At 42.3% G+C, this 22,224-nt stretch overlaps 3 protein-coding genes across 11 annotated transcripts in view; 2 read left to right on the top strand and 1 right to left on the bottom strand.

Annotated features, from left to right (window-relative positions):
• The window catches only part of LOC110989403 (retinoic acid receptor beta-like), a 91,374-nt gene extending 84,633 nt beyond the window's left edge, over positions 1 to 6,741 (top strand). For all 6 annotated transcript variants that reach the window (XM_087134597.1, XM_087134600.1, XM_087134599.1 and 3 more), the window contains 2 exons: positions 636 to 794; positions 1,246 to 6,741. In XM_087134597.1, the coding sequence (XP_086990723.1) occupies positions 636 to 794; positions 1,246 to 1,337 (251 nt within the window). In that variant the 3' untranslated portion in view covers positions 1,338 to 6,741. The remainder of the gene's footprint in view (positions 1 to 635; positions 795 to 1,245) is intronic.
• A 1,035-nt stretch (positions 6,742 to 7,776) lies between these two features.
• Positions 7,777 to 22,108, bottom strand: ccdc103 (coiled-coil domain containing 103). 4 transcript variants are annotated; one of them, XR_015424774.1, is made up of 4 exons: positions 11,290 to 11,513; positions 10,154 to 10,295; positions 8,771 to 9,619; positions 7,777 to 8,736 (listed from the first exon to the last, which is right to left on the bottom strand). XR_015424774.1 is itself a non-coding variant. In XM_022253805.2 (4 exons), the coding sequence occupies exons 2-4, from the start codon at positions 11,436 to 11,438 to the stop codon at positions 9,119 to 9,121; spliced, it is 792 nt and encodes a 263-aa protein (XP_022109497.1). In that variant the 5' UTR covers positions 11,439 to 11,440; positions 21,939 to 22,108; the 3' UTR covers positions 7,777 to 9,118. The 4 variants fall into 4 exon arrangements, 3 of the variants coding, with proteins under 3 accessions (XP_022109497.1, XP_022109489.1, XP_086990727.1); XM_022253805.2 differs by adding an exon at positions 21,939 to 22,108 and having other exon boundaries at positions 7,777 to 9,619; positions 11,290 to 11,440; XM_022253797.2 differs by adding an exon at positions 21,939 to 22,106 and having other exon boundaries at positions 7,777 to 9,619.
• LOC147799741 (uncharacterized) lies at positions 12,098 to 14,688 on the top strand. Its single transcript, XM_087134602.1, has one exon. The coding sequence runs from the start codon at positions 12,582 to 12,584 to the stop codon at positions 13,413 to 13,415; it is 834 nt and encodes a 277-aa protein (XP_086990728.1). The 5' UTR covers positions 12,098 to 12,581; the 3' UTR covers positions 13,416 to 14,688.
• Positions 22,109 to 22,224: the final 116 nt, after the last annotated feature.

The raw sequence follows: 22,224 nt of genomic DNA, 5'->3' as shown, positions 1-22,224 counted from the left end.
GCTTTAAGCATGTGAGAGACTATGGGTAGGATGTTTGGGTCGTACCTGTGTCATGCAAGTGGCTTAAAACCAAAAAGTTGTGAGCAGAAATGGCTGACTGACTGTAGGTACATGTACTTTGATGTTGATTTGGACATGGTCAAGTGTTTTGGTCAGCTTGATCCTGTTTAAGTGTCCTGTTCAGTTGGGTACAGTGGGGTTTTTTGTTCATTTTATTGTGGTTGTATTGATACAGATCCAGATGTTAATTTTTTTGTGTGTTTTTCTTTTCGGGGGATGACTCATTTTAGTATTTTCTATGGACTTTGTGTCCTCGACTGATTCACAACTAAACTTGGAGTTAGGCTAGTTGCACAAAATGACAGACTAAACAGAATTCTCTGAGGTACATGTATGTTCAAAAATCATTCAGTTTCTTCTTGTCAAGGTTTGGAATTCATACTGGTATTAGATAAGCGGACACAAATATTACTTCGGAGGTTTATGTGTTCAGCAAAGATCAGTGGAACTTTCTTGTTGTAGGAAATGTGCATCACGTGACGCTGTGACTTCTGACTTGTTTTGGCAGAGCAAGTGTGTACTCTGGTCGATTGTTTATCACAGCTGTTGCCACTGATATCTGTCTTACCAAACAGATCGCTCCGGCTTGGAGAATCCAGTTGAAATTGAGAAACTTCAGGAACCCCTTCTGGAAGGCCTGCGACTCTACGTCAAGAAACGCCGCCCCCTGGAACCCCACATCTTTGCAAAAATTCTAATGAAGATCACCGACTTGCGGAGCATCAGTGTGAAGAGTAAGTACAGTTCCAGTTGTAGGTTGTTTGGGAAAACTTTTTTGGAACATTTGGTACCAATGACTCAGTGGAATCCTCGGTCATAAAGTTGAATTCTTTATAATTAAGATTCTATTTATCCCAACCTTTAAATATTGTTGTTTGTCATTGTAAAAGATGTTTTATTCACACCACTGTGGGGTGAAACAGATTCTTGTAAAGGTAGAGATAGTTGTTAATTCTCTTTCCTTCGAAGTACTGTCATTCAAATATTTACACCTTAGAAAACAGAACTTGGCCTGAGAAAATCTTCATAGGCCAACGAGCTGCACCTTTATTGATAAGTGCCCCTTATGTAGCCATATTTTTTCATCTTGCCATCTCTGGTGAATTGGCTCAGTAATCCCCTTCTAGCTCTTTAAGTATTATCTGGGCATGGTTGTGTAACTTCTTCCGTGTGTATCCCAAATAGGTGCAGAGAGAGTGCTCAACCTCAAGCTAGAATTACCCAACAAATTCCCGGCCCTCATCAATGAAATGATCGACAGAGCTGACAACCAGTGAAAAGACAGGACAGCTGATGGTGCATGGAATAAGCCAATAAGATCCACTCAAGCTTCTTAGATACGAAGATTTGTTTGAAGAGTTCGAATGCAAGTTTCCCAAGGAAGTGAGCAAACAAAGAGGAATTTTAAACACTTTAACAACTGCTGGAAGAAGTTTTGGGAATCACGTATAGTTTGTTTGTTCAGTATTTAAGTACCCTCCGCATTGTACGCAATCATTTTATTTTACGGGACCGCCCAAGGAAAGAGTTTTGTGCTAAATGACTTGTAATGAATCCCTTATGTGTGAATGTGTAGATTCTCCAACCACATAACCTGTCTGTAATGAAACAGCCAATCAGCTGGCATATTAGGGGATTTCTAAGTGCTTCAGTAACATCACACTTGTTTTTAATGAAATATGTTGGCATGTCTGAGTGTTCATGATGGAGGTCAAATTCCTGATTCTGGTTCAGATTACAAAAATCAAGACGTGCCCAGTTTAGTTGCCAGGAAGTTTTTAAGAACTGAAATTTGTTTGAAAATGCAAAAGAGATCTGTTTTAAAAACAGGTGAACATCTTCATTGACACTTTCTTTATTGATGATTTGCATGGATACTTGACTAAAAGTCGCCATTTATTGAGTGCACTAAAGTGGTTTTATTTTGTGATTTATTGTACATTTTTTCAGCTCTGAAGTGGGCAAGAAAAAAAAAAAAAGGAGTGAAATTCAGATTGGAAGGTTGTGACCTGTTGCGACAAGTGCTTGGGTTGGATTGATTCACAAGAGATGAGGGGAACAAAAAGATGTTGAGCACATAAACCCTACCCCGCTTGAAGCTAACTCTGAAAGTCTATTTCTACACATTAGCTTCTTAAATGCTTAAATGTGTGTTTTCATAGTGTATATAATAGTTCATATTAAGTATGTATAGATTGCAGACATGCCTATTGAGCGCATATGCGTACTTAAGAAGTATGCATCAAGATGTGACCATGTGGTGTGAAGACTGGACACTGCGTGTAGATATGTTCACAGGCCACGCACAGACATTATCCCGAACCAAAGTAGTCTTTAAAATGTAATTTATAGCATTGGTTTTTCCTGAGGGATTCCAACAGTTCATAGATTTGGTGATTTGACTGGATCGTGTATCTGATAGGCAGATATTGAGGATTTGTGTGCTATCTGCACTGAAGACAAAATGTCCTTGTACAGAGGCACGTACTAAAAGTGTTTCCCCGTGACTTTAACCTTTCACCACTCGGAGCCTCTCAGAAAAGTGCATTGTTCCCTGCCCGAGCATTTTGGATGTGTTGAAAGTTAGGGGCCAGGTAGGTCGCTGTTTGGTTTAAAAACCCCTTTTTTAGGAGTGGTCCCGTGCACGTCAGCCTCTTCAGCGGGTGCTGTATGGACATGATCGAAGGGGGTAGCACATTTTGATGGTTCTGTGCGTAACCGGATTGTGTACCAATGGCACCTGCTGCTGTGGGCACGTGAATCATGTGCAGTAATCCCACACAGTTAAAAGATTTCCTCGTTTCTCTGATTGTGTAACAGCTCATCTTGTGTTCCCCCCCTCCCTGTTTGCTGTCAGCTTGGAGCTTTTGAAGCAGCTGTGCTGGTTTGAATCCTTGAAACTAATGTAGGCATTGAAGTGACTGAACTGTGAATGCATCCTTGTGCTGTTGCATTTATTACTTGGCAAGCCACGGTGACATTTCATTAAAAATTTAGGAATCTCATTCCAGCAGATCTTGCAAATGCATATGATGAACGTGCCATGAACATGTACATAGGTTGCCCTATTTAAGACCATCCAACCACATGATCGCTGCACGTTCACAGTCCTCCAGTCATGGCGGCTCCAGTTGTACAAGACTGTTCCAGATATTCTGCAGAATAGCCAGCTTGATACCTCTGTTATTCCTGAGGGCCCCAGCGTGTGGGGTTGTTGTGTGTGGGTTGGTCCATATTTGACCTTGATTTCCATACATAGCCATGACTTCCTGAGCAGACGGGAAACATTTTAGAGTGTCCATTATTTACCTGAGCTTGGTTCCACTCCTGTCATGTTAGAGATGCACTAGGTTTTGTGCATATTCCGCTGGAAACCAGTTGCTTAAACTGAGCACCATTCACTTACACAAAAGTGTGCGTGCATTTGCTAGCTTCTCATTTGGCTTTTGCTAGTATCCAGCCAAGTGCTGTAAACATGAGTTACAAGTCACCGGAGCCACTTTTAAGTTTTACTCTATATTGGATTGAGGAATTTAACTCATTGCTCAGTTTATGATGAAAATGAACATTGTGTAGATATTAAAATGTTTGGTATTCCTGTTTCTTAAACACTGTGCAAGATGCTTTCAAAGGCCTTTAATTCAAAAGTGGCTCTGGGAGCATGTCAACTCATTTTTGCAGAGGGGGTCACAGTTATCCTACATGTACTGTGAATGTTACTCAAGCACAAAGTGTACTGGCTTTGGAGGGAGCTGATGTTGATTACATGTGAACACCTGAAATTTCTTCATGTTTGGTGACCTTTGCTGCATTGAGCTCTTCCAGTTCATTTTTTTAAATGAACATCTGAATCCAGCCTCAAGTGCCACCTTAAAAAGCCCAGTAATTGATTGCCTCTATATTCATAGAAACATCTCTTAGCTCAAACTGTGCTGGCTTTTTAAAGAGAGAACCCAAAATGCAAAGCTATCAATTTGAAATCATGAGATACATGCAATTGTAAACCATCTCAGCCTTTGACATGGCTCAAGTTGTTGGTAGCCAGTAATTTTACTCGTTCACATTCAAGTTGGGTGCCAGACAAGTGTCAATTAGTCAGGGTTTATGGCGGTCATCATGTCTTAGTATTCCTGAGGATTAGGATATCCTGTGCTTCTTTGTTTTGTATGAATGAAGTTTTTATATAGTGTGGGCCAGGACCTGTGTGTTAAAAAACAAGATTGAATTTTGGAGTTTTCAAGTTTCATAAAATTCCCCCTAAATTACACAACTCACCAAATGTCTTTGGATTCAAAATCGTCAAATTTAACAAGCCCCTGGATTGAAAATCCTGTCTCATTTGATCACTGTGTTGTTTGATCCATTGTTATTCACATGTCTATTCTTCCGTTTGGGATTCCTTGTTTTGGTGTCTTTTTTGCCGGTTTGTGCCACTAAAACCCTGATCAAATTAAAATTTCATCCAAGCAAGCTCCATGATCAAACTTTTCATTCTTTGTTACTGTAGACTGCTACTTTTTATGCTTGCTATTTTACCTGAAATTGTTTTAGAAGTGTTTGTGAACAATAGAATTATGGTAGTGTATCTTTTTGCTTCAGAACTGAAACAAATTGCCCAAATGTAGTATTTAAAATATTTATGACCATACCACTAAGATCTTATTGAGAGATGTTCAAATGCACACTAGCTACATTGTCATGTCAAATGTACATGTACTGAGAGCCAATAACTAGAGTTTTTAAATAATTCCCCTTTAAACATAAAGAAATACTACACAAATACAAATTTATATTTTAGAATCATGAAGCTGTACATTATTGTAAATTTTTTAGATTTTTTTCTCTCTCTCTCTCTGTATTTTTCAGTCTCATTTGAAAAATGAGTGCCATATGTGATATGGAATCTTTGCCCCAAAGAGTGAATAGAGGTGAATCATGTGCCATAAATCGCCATAGATACCAGACTGTATTTTTCCCCCCACATTTAGTCAGTCCTTTCCTTTTTTTCTGGCTTAAAGCTTTCCTATTGTGATTTGTTTTCTCTTACAAAGTATTACTCTTAGTGATTTATGGAAATTGGATTTTTTTGTGAAAAGAAATGTAGTTTTTTAAAGTCGGACAACTATTTGAATTCTATGTTTTTGCGTAAAGCCAATTGTGTTTATTACATTTCCCACTAACTTGGTTTCTTTGCACCTAGAGCAGAACATTATTTTAGGGAAAAAAAATCTCTAAATCACAAAAATAGTCCTGGATTTTTTGAGGGATGTGCTTCATTGGAGTTGGATACGTTTCCTACATAAATGTGTACATTTGTATCTTCTTTTTTTTTTTAGAGTGGCATGTAGACTAAACCAAGTTTGGTTTTGGGCAAAAATTATTGCCTAAAACCGGAAAGACTCCCGGATTTAATGATTCAGTCGAGTTTAAGAAGTGAGAAAGTACATTTTCTTTATTCCTTCCAAAAGCACAGACAGTTTGCTAGACTTTGATTGGTCTTTAATATCAACTTTTGTCCATTTAAGTGTATCTTTGAAAACCTATTGCTTTTTAGTTGGTTTATTTTGTTTTGCTATTGATTTTATTTTTGTTGCTGAAATAGTTGATCTTGATCGGTATTGATTTGAAATACTGATCTTTTTTTGCCTGGAAAGATTCTTATAAAAGTTATCTTTTTTCTGATAACAACTATACTTGCATAACATTTTAAATGTAAACTTGGCTCTAATGAATAGGAAGGTTGAATGTCTTTTAAATGGCTCAGACTGAAAACAGTGACCTCTGTAACTTTTTAACTTTCACATTTGACACGTGAAGTAATTCTTTCCTTGTGACATTTACTGCACACACACACAGAGCGAAAACAAAATAATTCAAATAGACTGTACATGTAACTGTATTTCTGAGGTTGAAAAGAAAAGGTACTGGCATCATGAGGGTTGGAGTCCACTGTGAAATTTGTCATGGATTACAAAATCTGTTGAACAGTTCTACATAAGGGTGTATGTGTTTGTTGCATTTATTTTCATGTAATTCCTTCATCGGTAACCAATGGAACACCATATCAAGACCCTGTCAAAGAGGGCACCAGTGGAGCATTTTTACTTCCACATAATTTTTTCATCAGTAACCAGTTGAATACAAGATTTTTTCCAACACTAAATTTTCTAAGCTGAAGATCCAACTACTGGGATATTTTTAAGGTAATCATAATTGAGAGAATTAAATTGTAAATCAACCTTTGTTGAATGTGAGCATTGTCAGTGACAAATACAATGTTGAATTTAGTTGAATAAGGCTGATGTTTCATTGTTTCATTTATCTACTGTACATGTATCCAGATAAACGGTCATGTAAAGTATGCCCTTTTCATCCTTTTCATATGAATGAAATCTACTCGTTTCTTGTGTCCCTACATTTGTTGAAGATACAGTGTTTTTGTCTTGATGAGGACGTTGTTTGAAAATCATGTCAATAAGTAATTGTACTTTCAAAATGAAAGTACTTTTTTTCTTATAAATGTCTAAAAACAAATCATGCCAGAAATATTTTGAAGTCAGTTTGTGTGACAATACCTGATTATGCCATAGGCTTGTCTGTTTAGCATCCTTTACCTGCATGTACAAAGGCAAAAGATTACAAAAGAAATTACTAAATAATAAGTTTCTGATGAGCTTGTAACTGGATTGTGTCCTTCTTTGGTTTATTTATTGACTGTTGTCTGTGGTGATGATTTCAGAGTTTGAGGTGAAGACTACGGAGAATCCAAGTACGTTGAACTTGTTCACTCTGTGATATTGAGCTACTGGTGGATTTAAAGGGGGTGGGCATTTTGGAGGAGTTACATGTGCTCCCCTATTCATTCCTTTTCAACCTTTCTTCATCCGCCCCCAAAATGGGACTGTCCACTTTGAAACTTTTTATTCCAGCTGACCTGAAGCCAACTGCTGTGGACTTGGTACAGAGTAGTGAAAAACAGAGTATGCAAATCAAAACAAACCTCCAAAGGTGATCCATGGAGCATTCTATTATAAATACACTGTAGATGTAGTGCTTTGGTGGCTATGGGTCAAGTAATTTTGGCTGTGCTCAGCAAGATAGCAATAGTAGTGAATGCAGTGTGACTACCTGTTGGCCAATCCAGAGACACATTCTGTGGATGAGATGTTATCGGCAGTGCCTCCCTGTGGATAAGTTTGACCAATTCACAAAATACATTCTGGATACCAAGTAAAATTGACAAGTGGTTGAAAAACACTCACTGATCGAACTTGGCTATACACAAGATCGACTCTACAGTGCGATCACATTATACATCATTGCCAGGTGATCTAGCGCCCCTCTTATTCACTTGAGTGTCTATGGTATCAATATTGTTAACGTAACAAACCCATGTCTTGCAGTGCTTTCTCCATGCTGTTTTTGACAGCCTTCATGCATATGCCCAGCAAGAAATGAGACCAAGGGGTACCCCCCCAACATGGCCAATCCCTATACACATTCCAGACTATTGTTACATAACACGTCCCCCCAAGATGTCTGAAAGGAATTCCCCAGATTCCTGCGAGACAATGACCAACACAAAGCAGGGGGGGGTTCTCTCCGTCTCACATTTATCCATGATTCATACATTTGACCTTTGTCAGTTTCCCTATTCAACAATGCGTAATGTGACCATGTATTAATACAGATGATGCCCGCTGTGTGAAAACGTGCTGGCACTTGGATACGAGAGAGTTTAATCCATTGCTATTGGTCAAGAGTCTGTGTGGGCCACAGGATACATACCTCAATAAGCACGCACCAAGTCTATATAAGGACTACTTGCACAAAGAATATACCATGAAATGGACGGGGGTGTTTGGGAAATTAAAGTAAAATTCTTGGAAAAAACCTTCGAAATTTTACATACAATGACTTCTTTTGACTCTCGACTAAAACAGTATTTATAAATGGAAATAAATATGTGCTTGGTTGGTCTTAAACTAACTTTTAAGACTGGCTGCTTGGCTGGTCTTATACTAATGTTTAAGACTCACTCAGGGGACTGCAGTTTCCATTCTCCTGAGCTGGTCTTCAACACACGTTTAACTTGACCGGCTAAGCACATATGTATTCCCTTAGTAAAATCAGATATTTGAGTTCTGATTGGCTTAAAATACACACTTACCGGGTTGTAGGGACAAAATGTGTGTTGAAATAAACAGAAGTTATGGGGACCCAATATGTTATGGGGAAAAATGAAATCCCTCAACTCGGTCCAACTTTCTTGACGACAAAACGGTCCCCTTTATGCCGTGCAGGCCTAACCACTTATACTTGCGTCGTGTCCCCGGCCACTGCCGCACGGAGGGAATAATTTCTTGTTGGGAAGGTTGACACCAAGTTATGGGGACAAAAATGACATTTTTTAATCTCCTGACACATCCATGTTTCAGCACACGTGTGTAGCCCAACAACGTACCGGTACTTGCATGTACTTGTTTGGTAGCTATGGGGACTACATAAGTCTTGAAAAAGAGTTTGTGGGAACCAAAAAAGTTGTGGGGCCAAACTTTTGTCCTGCAACTCAGTCTCAGAGGAAAAGAAACTTTCCCTTATGTGTCACCTCAAAGGAAAATGAAACTTTCCCCTATGTGTCATTTCAAAGGAAAGACACTTTCCCCTATGTGTCATCTCAAAGGAAAAGAAACTTTCCCCTTTGTGTCACCTCAAAGGAAAAGAAACTTTCCCCTATGTGTCGTACTGGCCTTGTCACACGTAATGGCACCTTAGTTGCGGGGACCACATGTGTTGGAACATGGTGTTTATGGGGGAAGACCTTTTGTCCTTACAATGTGGTCCAGAATGAAATAAAGTAAACTGTCCTCTCAACAAAGTGACAGCCAAGGTACACATGCAGCTTAAACTGCATCATGCACAGGTACGTTTACCATGTTTACCCACTCACGCCTTGAAAACTGTATTCTCCATAAAATAAACAGCATGGCAGTTGAAAGCAATTGGAACTGCATAGGAACAGATAATGTATCTCCTAACAGTTCTTGTAATCATCGTCTCATAACTTGTAAAGTTTTCTTAATGCCATTAGTTTGTCCTGTACATCATCGCTTCCTTCCTCTGCAATTTGGCAGGGCTGAAGTTTGCCACTTTCTCTAGTTTCTGGTAGCACATCTTTAGTTTTGGTTTCACTGGATGCAAAGGCAGATGTTGAGTTTTTCTCAAGACAGCTGGAAGCTTCTTGGAGTTTCTGAAACAACTCCAGACAATCCTGTCTTTCGGGTTTGCTTAAGAAGCCCACCGACAGCCCAAAGCGATTTGTTCTTGACAGACTTTCCAGAATACCCACAATGCAATGACAATCACTCCCTCGAAACTGTTGGTTCAAAACTGTCATGAAGTCACCCAGGAGACCGAAGCCTATCTCGGCCCGGAAAATGTGACCCAGCTGTTCGGAGCCCAGACCCGTGAGTAAATGGTACTTCTCGCTGGGTGCGTCGCCGAGAGTTTTCCAACTTTGTATGAATTCATGGCTTGTCTTTGGTAAGTTGTTTGATTCCTGTCAAGGAGAAATTTTCTTCGTATAAATCATCAGATTTTGAAGTTATACAAAGATTGGCAGCATTCCTTTTGTTCATTAACTGAACATGGGTTCCAACAAGATTTTTTTCAGGGGTGGGGCAAACCACTCTTTTGGGGGGGAGACAAACTAATAATCATTAACAGAGAGGGGGTCAATTGTTAGGGACATTTTTTTCCAAGCAAATTACTAATTTTTATCCCCTTTCATCTCTTTTGTTCTTTTCTTTTGCTTTTCGTCCCCCAGTCTTGGCCCAAGACACCAGTAATTGACAGTGATAGTTCCATTTGTTTGAACAACTTTTCTTTTTCTTTCTGGCACTATACTTGTACAAACATCTTAGGAATCTTGAGGGTGCGGTCGTTTTATACAAATAAGACCGCTGGGTATTTTATTATTAGCACCCTCCAACAAATGGCTATGTATTGAGTACTTTCTAATGAAAATGTGTACTCTTAGTCGAAACTCATGCAACAAACTCACAGGTTCTCTGCCATGCCTTGGATAACCCACCTTGCGAGAGAACTCGTCTTGCTTGGGGTGTTCCTGACCGGCTGTCTTTGAGGTATAAGGGTTCCACGGTTGATTTCGCTTCCCTTCACCAATCTTGTCTTTTTTGTCCAAAGGTTTGATATGAGCAGCTTTCACAATGTCCCTGTTGGCAACCAATTAAAAAAATCACAGAGACTAGAAGCCAGTTCTCAAAATCTGTAGTTTTTGTATACATACAGATTTGCTCTGTAAATTTTTGAACTCATGGTCAAAACTTTTGCAATCTTTTGTCGTCTGGTGTAAATTTAATTTTAGACAATGAATCATCAGAATATCAGTCCTAATATATCTGCACAAATAGAACCTACTAACCGTTGTGGGTAATTCAAGAAATTAGGGGTCCAAAAGTTTTATGTCCCAGTTACATCTGACCTTTGTTATTTGACATGCAAATATCACCGGCATTGATTTCAAACCATTACTAGTTGTTTGGCAGGTAATTTGCATTAATTCATCACTCTGGGAAATTAGAAAATGTGTTCTGAACTTACAAAATCACATATCAGATGTGACAGAGACACAAAAAAAGGGACCCTTAATTTCTGGAATTACCCTTGTATGATCTGATCTATCAATTCCCTTCACAACATCCACTCACTTAAGTAGAGTGCTTGACAGAGAAAATTAATTTTATTCCTAACAATGAGAAGAGATTAATGTGGCTTGTGTGTGAGGATAATCTGGTTTCACTAAATACAGAATTTTGAATTTCATGAAAAGCACACAAGTCCAACTATGAAACACATTTAAACTATTTTAAGGTTACACTGACATTTTGGAAAAGGAGAGTTGGTCAAGGCAGTGTTGTAGTTGAGCTCATCACAAGGCCATTTCAAGTCGAATCACGAGTCCAATCTCAGCCGGGGATGAGCAATGACACTGGAGGAATGTCATTGTCACAGTTGATTTGAAAAGCTGGTGACTTGATTAGGAATGATTAACTTGTGATGGTCTCATCCACACAGACAGTACAAGTTGTTCTCTTACTCTCTATCATACATGCAGTGTGTGTTGGGTGGTCGACTTCCCCCACTTCTGTCCGTCCACCCCCACCTCCCACACAGAAGGCACGCCCACTACAAAGACATTTAATTTACCTGAACTGTTCATACGTCTCGACCCGTTGCTCCACAGCGCGGAATTTGGCGTCATTCTCACGCCAGTAGCGAGCGTCCTTCTGCACGGCCTCATCTAGTTCCTTCTCTAATTTGCCAAAGTCAATCCAATCTTCCTTCAGATGTGCCATGGCTGGGAATGTCAACAGATCATGTAAGTGACGTAACCCCTCCCTTTGATGTATTTTCCTCAGTTCATGTAAGGTCTAAGCATTGACAAACGAGATCAAATATTCATTTTTCACAATTTGTTTTTATTTGGATTACACAATTACAACTTGCCTCCTGGCCAACTCGCACCTTGGCCGTCTTTCCCCAGCCAACTTGTCCCCTCATTAGAAAGTCAGGGCTGGCTACTTTGTAAAATGACCAGTTAGCTATCTTGTGAAAGTCATGATTTTTAAGCAGTGATGAAAGTCGCAATGGACAGAGGAACATTGAGTGGAATTACAAACTTACATTCGTTTGGATGGGGAAAAAATAAATTCTTAATTGCACTTTCAACAGAGTATGTGGGTGCTGCCACTTTGACAAAGAGAGACGAATGGACTCTGTAAAACCCTTTTTAATAGCGCCATGGTTAAACTCTAATCTCTCTGATAAATTAAAACTTCTTTAGAATTTCAGTTAATGAAAAAGGGCAGGCCTAGAGACTCATACAGAATGTACCCATGAAGTTGTAATAACAAGCCTTGTGCACTTTGTTGCAATTGTAAAGATTGGGTAAAGAGGCTAAAAGGAAAAATGTTGAGCAATGCCTGAGATATCATGTTCCCAAAACCTGATGATAGTGTAGCGTTTTTCCCCCTTGTAAAAATAAGAACACTTGCATCTACAGTAGACTCCATGTACATTTTTCCCAGCAGTAGATTAGGAGCCTTCAACTTTTGACCCTGTAATGTCAAGCCACCTAATTGATTTAAGAGCACTCCTACACAGGACCCACTTTTATTGCTTTGGCCTTCTTACCACATTCCTCTGGCAGACTTCTGGTCTAGGATTTATTACTTTATAATTAGATTTTAGTTAGATTTACCCTTGTTCTTCCGGCCTATGTTCCCAACCTTATTTTCACCACTTGGTCATATTTTTAGCCAGTCTCATCACAACCACTCTTCAAGCAACATCTCTACATGCAGTACTCCCACTCTCTCTTGTACAAGCTGAAAATAGTTTAGAATAAAAGTTCCTTTCTTCAAAGTTAGTACCTGTTGTCAACATTGTTTCTTTCTTATACAACACTACTAAATTGGTGACCCTGACGTGATTTGAAAATGCCACTCGAAGAAACACCAGCAGTGGGCTCGACTGCCACACCCATGACAGCTGCAGTTAGCCTGAAACTACCTCAGTACTGGCCAGCAGATCCACATGTATGGTTTGCTCAGGTGGAGGCCCAGTTTGCCACAAGAGGGATCAACGCGGAGAAAACGAAATACAACCACATCATTTCAGCTCTCACCCCGTCAATTGCTCAGGAAGTCAGGGACATCCTCCTAAATCCTCCACAAGACACCCCCTACAAAACCCTGCGTGAGGAGCTGATCAAAAGAACAACGGCAACTGAACAAAAACGACTACAGCAGCTTCTGACAGACGAGGTACTTGGCGATCGTAAGCCGACGCAGTTACTGCGGCGGATGCGCCAACTCCTCGGTGACAGAGTACTGGAAGACTCGATCCTGCGCCAGTTATTCTTGCAACGGTTACCGGCTAGCGTACAGATGGTAATCACCTCGGCAGGAGACTCAATGACGATGGAACAACTCGCCGAGCTGGCTGACAAAGTCATGGCTGTGTCCATCCCATCTCACGGGGTAAACTCAGTGGCACCGGTGGCTACCCCAACAGCAAACCTGCAGAGCGAGGTAGAGCTTCTTCGCGGCGAGATAAATCGCCTAACTACTCAAATCCAGAAACTGGCGACCAACCCTCAACGCTCCCGTTCAAACTCTCGCAGTCGTCGACCCCGTGCCGGCACTCCAACTCCTCCGGATGACGGCAACGTGTGCTGGTATCATGCCAAATTTGGTGACGGGGCCCACAAGTGCACCCAACCCTGTTCCTTCAATGCCAGCAACCAGGGAAACGGCCAGGCCGGCAAGTAAAGGCGGCATACTCTGCCGGCCACTCCACACCCTCTCGCCTGTTTTATGTCACTGACCGCCACTCTGCACGCCAATTCCTCGTAGATACAGGAGCTGAGGTGAGCGTCATCCCTCCTACCCCGCAGGAGCGCACCCACCGTCGACATGGGCAAGATCTCCAAGCAGCAAATTCATCGACAATTGCTACTTACGGTGAGAGATCTTTGACACTTGACATTGGTATCCGGCGGCCATGTCGCTGGGTTTTTGTAATTGCAGAAATTCAGCAGGCCATAATAGGCGCAGATTTCCTTCGTCATTTCAATTTGCTGGTAGATCTTCGACATCACAGGCTTCTTGATGCCACAACCAAGTTGAGCATCACCGGCAAAGCCTCGAACACACAATCGGTCGGTCTTGTCCTCGCGCCACCGCCCCCATCACATTTCGCAGACATCCTGAAGGAATTTCCGGACATCACCAGTAGATCATCCTGTCGTGACACTCCAGTCAAACATAATGTTACGCATCATATTGTCACGACAGGCCCGCCTACAGCGGCCCACCCACGGCGTCTAGCCCCTGACCGCCTTAAAGTTGCTAAGGATGAATTCCAGCACATGATGGCTCTTGGCATCATTCGGCCTTCTGACAGCAATTGGTCGTCGCCCCTCCATATGGTCCCCAAGAAGCAACCTGGTGATTGGCGGCCATGTGGAGACTACCGAGCCCTGAACTCATCCACAGTGCCAGACCGTTATCCTGTGCCCCACATACAGGACTTTACCAGCTCACTACATGGCACAACGATATTCTCAAAAATCGATCTCGTCCGTGCATATCACCAAATACCAATGGCACCGGAAGATATCGCGAAAACAGCCATCACTACACCGTTTGGACTTTTTGAATTTGTTCGAATGCCGTTCGGATTGCGCAACGCTGCCCAGACATTCCAGCGATTCATCGATGAAGTCACACGCGGACTTGATTTTTGTTATGCTTACATTGATGATCTTTTGATCGCCAGTGCCGACGCCGAACAACATGCTCAACATCTCCGTCTTCTGTTTAGCCGCCTCAATGAGTATGGAGTGGTCATCAATCCGGCCAAATGTTGCCTTGGTACGGAATCACTTGAGTTCCTTGGACATCGAGTTGATGCTCAAGGGGTGCAACCACTTGAAACAAAGGTCAGTGCCATCCGCGATTTTCCGCAGCCAACTACTCTGACCAAACTGCGCGAATTTCTCGGACTAGTTAACTTCTACCGCCACTTCATTCCTCATTGCTCGCAAGTCCTCCAGCCACTCACCGATCTGCTCACTAATGCAGGAAAGAAATCAGCACCGTTGCCTTGGAGTGACACTGCTACGGCTGCATTTCAAGCGATCAAAACTGCCCTCACTAATGCCACTCTCCTCGCTCATCCAAAGCCAGACGCGCCTCTGTGCATCATGTCAGATGCTTCGGATGTCGCTGTTGGAGCTGTTCTCCAACAACGAGTGGACAACGCATGGCAACCACTCGCATTTTTCTCCAAGAGACTTCAACCCGCCGAGACACGTTATAGCACATTCGGTCGCGAATTGTTAGCCATTTACCTCGCCATCAAACATTTTCGGCACTCGCTTGAGGGTCGACATTTTCATGTGCTTACAGATCACAAGCCGCTCACATATGCTCTCAGCACCTCATCTGACCGTCACCCCCCTCGCGAAAGTCGCCACCTCGACTTCATATCACAATTTACCTGTGACATCAGACATGTGAAAGGTGGAGATAACGTCGCAGCCGACGCACTATCACGTGTTGAACTTAACACTCTTCGCTTGGAACAATCTTCTCTCATCGATTTCCGCAAAATGGCGGAGTTGCAGACAAGCAGTGCGGAACTGGCGCAACTTCAAACATCATCGTCATCCTCCCTCAAATTCCATGCAGTTCCTCTCCATTCTTGCGACACAACATTAATTTGTGACATTTCGACAGGACATCCACGTCCGTTCGTGCCAGTGGAGTTTCGTCGCACCGTATTTGACGCACTGCACTCCCTGTCACACCCAGGCATTCGCGCTACGCAACGCCTACTCACAGATCGATATGTTTGGCCATCTATCAACCGAGATGTCAGACAGTGGGCCCGATCATGTATTCAATGCCAACGTGCAAAGGTTAGTCGTCACACCTTTGCCCCCCTCTCTCAATTTCCTGCCCCGGACTGTCGCTTTTCACATGTCCACATCGATCTGGTAGGACCATTACCACCATCCAATGGAAATACATACATGCTCACATGCATTGATCGTTTCACACGTTGGCCGGAGGCCATCCCATTGCCTAACATCACTGCTGAAACAGTCGCTCGTGCTTTTGTCACACACTGGGTTGCCTCATTCGGCGTTCCATCAACTCTCACCACTGACCGTGGTGCACAGTTCGACTCTGCACTCTTCCGTGCCCTGACCAACCTACTTGGCACTCAGTGTATACGTACCACTGCTTACCACCCCATTGCCAATGGCCTAGTGGAACGTTTCCACAGGCAACTCAAATCATCACTCAAGTCACAAGTTGACACAACCAATTGGACAGAGACATTACCACTCGTCCTGCTGGGGATTCGAACCGCCGTCAAGGCAGACTTCGGCCACAGTGTGGCTGAGCGTGTCTATGGAACCACTCTTCGCTTGCCCGGAGAATTTTTCGATACTACCACAGATGCCGTGGACCTCGACCCCACGGCCTACGTTCATCGTCTACAACGCTCCATGCAAAGTCTTCAACCACCCCCTGGCCGTTCCCAACAACGGACTAACATTCATGTTCCCTCAGACTTGCATACGTGCACCCATGTTTTTGTCCGCCGTGACGCGGTACGCAAACCTCTCCAACCCCCCTACGATGGCCCGTTCAAAGTTCTCAGCCGTTCAGACAAACATTTCGTCATCGAACTAGGACATCGAAAGGACACTATTAGCATTGACCGCCTCAAATGTGCACATCTAGACATTGCCAAAGAAACAATTACTGTTCCGCCCAAACCTAACCAACCTGCCCCAGCACTCGCACCTAATATCACTCTCGATAATAATCACAATTCCTCTTTGTCAGGCACTCCCTCTAAGCGTACCACACGCTCCGGCCGTACCGTCCATTGGCCAAAACGCTATGTTACATTCGTTCGTTCCTAATTTTTTTTTTGTTAATTTCTCAAGTTATTTTACTTTCCTTTTCATTATGTAGTCACTCACTGGAAGGGGGCTCCTGTAGCGTTTTTCCCCCTTGTAAAAATAAGAACACTTGCATCTACAGTAGACTCCATGTACATTTTTCCCAGCAGTAGATTAGGAGCCTTTAACTTTTGACCCTGTAATGTCAAGCCTCCTAATTGATTTAAGAGCACTCCTACACAGGACCCACTTTTATTGCTTTGGCCTTCTTACCACATTCCTCTGGCAGACTTCTGGTCTAGGATTTATTACTTTATAATTAGATTTTAGTTAGATTTACCCTTGTTCTTCCGGCCTATGTTCCCAACCTTATTTTCACCACTTGGTCATATTTTTAGCCAGTCTCATCACAACCACTCTTCAAGCAACATCTCTACATGCAGTACTCCCACTCTCTCTTGTACAAGCTGAAAATAGTTTAGAATAAAAGTTCCTTTCTTCAAAGTTAGTACCTGTTGTCAACATTGTTTCTTTCTTATACAACACTACTAAAATAGTAACACCTGGTATGTATTTTCCGCGAATGATGTCAGACATTTTTGACCTGACACCGACCAGATTGGCTGGGTCGCACTGGCTGATATTTTGACCTGACACCGACCAGATTGGCTGGGTAGTACTGGCTGATATTTTGACCTGACCCTGACCATATTGGCTGGGTAGCACTGGCTGATATTTTGACCTGACACCGACCAGATTGGCTGGGTAGCACTGGCTGATATTTTGACCTGACACCGACCAGATTGGCTGGGTAGCACTGGCTGATATTTTGACCTGACACCGACCAGATTGGCTGGGTAGCACTGGCTGATCTAGCCCCATAATGTGGCTCATATACTGGACAACCTCCATATACAGTGAGCCACATGATTCAATTCAATTCTCTACTGTCCAGAAAAAAATGGAAACTCTTCTTATTCACTTTACATACACAGTCATCACATATCCACATAATATAACACCATAGTAATTAAGCTTACGATTCATATTCAAATGCTTTATGTAATTAATTTGGGACAGTTATTGAGCATTTAGCTATTATATATATTTTAATAACAGGAGTTTGTCGAGTTTCAGCTAATTAAAATTTGAAAAGAGGATTGATAGCATTTAAAAACTTAACATACATGCATTAGAGTGTGTGACCATTGTGGGGTTAAAATCACCGTTACAATAGCAGTTGTGATGACTTGTTGAGGAGACGGATCGAGAGTGGGACAAAGGAGTTTGTGAATCTTGTTTTACTACAGTTCATTGATGGGTAGATTTTCCAGATTTCATAAGAACATAATATGAATGAAAGGGGTGATTTTCAGCATTTGCAATTTCTTCACCTTTTTTTTTCAAAACAATGTCGGTACACAATGGCCTAGACCTGTCTCCTCTTTTCATCGTGGCACTTTCTTCAAGTCTTCCTTTCTATAAATACCAAACCTGACTACATGACTACAAATCATTACACTCTCTATAACTGACTTATAGAAAAGTCTCAGAATTGTCCGTCCTACCCACATAGAATGAGTTCCTTTCCTCAAAAAATACATTCTATGTTGAGCCTTTGAAAGGATAGACTTGCACTGGTCTTCCCGTGACAGTTATTCAGTGAATGCACTCAGCGACGGCTGTTGTGTGTCCTATCTCGCAATACGCTTTGTGTCTTGTAGAGATCCCATCAATACATGCAACATTGACATGCAATAGCCGTTGGTACAATGTAAGACCTTTGGGCGTGCACTGTGTGCTTGACCCAAGGTACAATATGGCTGCCACCATACTAGTTTCAGGTGACTTTTTTTCCAACATTGCTTCGACATGTCGAGACAACTAGCCTAGAGGCAAAGCAACAGGAAATAATTCAGAGGGACTGGTAACATTACCAATATACGCTGTATTGACTTGGGGGATTGCAAATTTGGGGACCCTGTTCCTGTAATATAAGGCAGATCAGGTTGGTGTAGAGGTTCTTTCCTCGTCTTCCACATCTGTGGTCCCGGGTTCGATCCCTGGCCTGGTCCACATGTGGATTGGATTTTCAGTCCCTTTCTGATTTTATGGGTTTTACTCAGAATATTCTTCTGGGGTTTTCCTCCCACCTCTAAAACTGTAACTGCTTCTCACTGTCTCCTCTCTACAGGTTTCTTCAGGCTTGCGAGCTACAGTGCCTAGGGTGCTTTTGAGGAATCCTTGGTGTCATTACCAGAAATGATCAATAATATTTGTAATATTTGTAGGGTTGATGTTGTCAAAAAAGGGCAGTGTTTTGACAGAAAATATGAGGGGAAACTGTGACCAATTGACCATGGCGGATTCAAATTTGCACAGTTGGTTTATCAGTAAGAAAGTCACATTTTCTCACAATTTACAATTTGAAATTTCCCAAAAATAGGGTCAGCGTAAATAAAGAGAAAATTGCCTTTGGTTTTGGGGGCACTGACCAGTTTTACAAGATTAAAATGACACAAAAAATGGGAGGGGGGGTACCCAAGTATAAACTCCTCTTGACTTGAACGCTTGGACAAAATTGCCAATCTCATTTTGGGGGAGCCTTAGCGACGGGGTCTCTCCACTCATAACACGAATGGTATTGTGTGGCTGGTACATGTATTATGAACCACATTATGAGGCTGGCTATGGCCAGTTACTGGACAAGTCAACCGTTAAGACAAGTTGTCTGTCAAGACAAGTCGACTTTGACCCAGAGACAACTCAACTATGGGAGGACTGTATAAGTACGTGGCAAGCGTGTGCGAACGTTAAGCTGTAACTTAGCACAAACTGCAAGGCGACGTGTTTGGGCCAAATTTGCAGGAATTGCATGCACAGGCCTCAAGGCACAGAACACGCGGGAATGGTTTCACAACTAGTGGCAATGGATGGTGCATGCACGGCATGGTAAAGGTACGATCCTAGGCCTACCATCTTCTCCTCTATTCAACTTCTTTGAATTTTACTTTCTTTGATGTAAAAAGTGCGCCTTGTTGAAAGGAATGCTGGTCAAGTCGTACGTGTGCCAGCTTGTACTCCAGCCTCAACAAACTTACGAGTTCCACCCACAAGTTGGCATGATGGCCCTCACAGTGTGCACCATAGCTAGAAGAAACCCAAATAAACAAGTCAACTTGTCTTAACGGACGACTTGTCTCGATGGTCAAGTTGTCTTTCAGTTTGACGCAGACGGTCGAGTTGTCCCAACAGCCAAGTTGTCTGGACCCCCTATGGCCAATCATGCAGATCAAATCCAAACAGACATTTCTAAAAGGGTATCGGTCACTTTGCCCCTTTCCTACTTTGCCCCATTTCAACCTGGCCCCACTGATTATCATGCATTCTTTTCTTTCAGCTTTAAGAGAGGCATGCAACAAATAAAAAAGGTTTGAGTACCTTGCCAAGTCAGAGGTTCCGATTCAAACACGGCAAATGTTAGGCCTAGTCTTGCCCCAAGACTGGTTTTACTGTTTTGGCTAGTGCACTGTGCAGGGGGGACATGCACTGGTGAGCACAGCCAAATAGCACTACCAGTAGTGGGCTTTTACCATGAATAATTGCCCATGCGCAATGCCGAAAACCGCAGTCTGCATGGCGCGCGGTCTTTGGCAGTGCGTAAGGGCATTATTATTCATCAACTTGACCACATGAACTATGCTCGGAATTTTTCGGTTAAGCCTGCCAGATGTTACAAGACTGGTTTTCTCTGGCAGGTTGTCTCTTGTGAATGTAGCACCCTCTACTGGTAGTGCTATTCGACTGTGCTCACCAGTGCATGTCCCCCTGCATGGTGCACTAGCCAAAATAGTAAAACCAGCCTTGGGGCAAGACTAGCCTAGGCCTTGTCCACGGGATACATGTATTAATATAATCGTATCATCTCTTCACCAGAATTAAATAATTGCCAGAGACAAAGCGGAGATCTTGCAGTTTTTGGTTCCTTTTTTCGAGAGGTATGTCACACAAAAGTAATTCAAACACAAAAATACCCCGAACGAAAGCATTAAATAGAAGAGAAGGGGAGACTTGGGGAAATGTTCATTTTTGTTTCATTCATTAATCCAACCTTATTTCAGCAAGGATACCCCAATACGTAAATGAAATGCACAACTTATCAAAATGCGCAGCTTCACGTACTACGGGCCCATGTGTGTTTTACATGCCTCTTATATCCATTAGCGGACCACAATTCAAAGTGGATGTGAAAGGCAGCTGAAAACACTCCGATCCATATATAACCGCTTCACTGACTTCCATTTACTCTAAAGTTGGCTTCGAAGGATGCGGACTTAGTAACGTCTTGTCTATGTAGTGATGAGCCACTGAACTATTCAGTATAAATCTATTCAGTGCTGGCTTGAGATTATGAAGTCAAAAACGTGTCAGAAACAGCCTAAAACTGGGGGACACATCTTTCATATTCTTCCCTAAAAAATAAAAATGTGAAGTGGATGACAGTGACAACCAGAATGATGTAAATATTGTACGGAATTTTTTAGGCAATTTAGAATAAAGAGGATGTGAAATAACCCCAATACAAGTCCAATGCCATAGAGTTTTCGTTCTGGTTCGTAAGTGACTAGGTCATACACACGGCCCGGACGCGCCACGATTTGCAAGCTCCAATCGAACGATCGCCGAAGTTGCGCGCTAACTTCCAGTTCCATGTTTCCGTGTAAACGGCGATCAATGCATGTAACTCTATGGCCGTTTTCCTAATACTCAACTTCGTCTCCGTCTCAGGCTACGTTCCCAACTCAGGCTTCGTCCCCGAAACCAATCCCTGATTGAGGCCTGAAGCGTTTAAATCAAATTGGATTACTGTAAGTTTTTGCTCTCTTGCATCTTATTTGATGTTTTGTGGCACCATTAGACTAATTAGTGCACTTATAGCTTCAAAGTCAGGGAGTAAAAAACAGTTGAAGCCGAAGTGGAGTATTGGAAAACGGCCTATGTGCAGTGCATGTAAAGTGGGCGTGGTAAAACTGAAGTGACGTCTCACTTACAAACCCGTAATAATAACACACTCGAGCATGGACGGGGCAAAGTGGAAATGGGGCGAAGTGGGGATAAGCCATATCGCAAATACTGCATGGGTGATTTTGCACAATAGCAGAAAAGCATTGTGGGAAGGAAAAAGGAGCAAACATCGCCCCTTTTTGCCTTCCTACAATGCTTTTTTTACCATTTTGCAAAATCACCCATTCAGTATTTGCGATAAGGCTTATGTTACGCATCCTCCGCCTGGAGCAGACGGAGGATGTCTCACTACTTCATTGACAACAGTTCTTAAGTTCAATTCGAGGACGATTCTTATCTTGTTTACCTTCACTAAATCACCACCAGACCACAGAGTTACGAAGGGCTATGCGTCAACGCCATGTCCATGGAAACTAACCCTAAACATCAACAGCGTGCAATGTGCATGCACATACTGTAACATTACCAGGCCTCCACATGATATCACTGACGACGCCAACCCAGTGACTTCCTATGTTAAGTAGCGCCCTCTAGCTGTGCCATTAATCCACTTTTGAGGGATTGCTCTGAGCTACGATTGGCTTCAAGTCTGCCAACGTGGGAAAACTTGACCCATTTTATCCACTCGCGCG

This window comes from Acanthaster planci, linkage group LG03 (genome assembly GCF_054643075.1).
Source record: "Acanthaster planci isolate LZ-2023a linkage group LG03, COTS_SCS, whole genome shotgun sequence".
NCBI classification, from domain to species: domain Eukaryota; kingdom Metazoa; phylum Echinodermata; class Asteroidea; order Valvatida; family Acanthasteridae; genus Acanthaster; species Acanthaster planci.
Note: the sequence above shows the minus strand (reverse complement) of the source record. Positions and strands in the feature narration are given on the sequence as shown.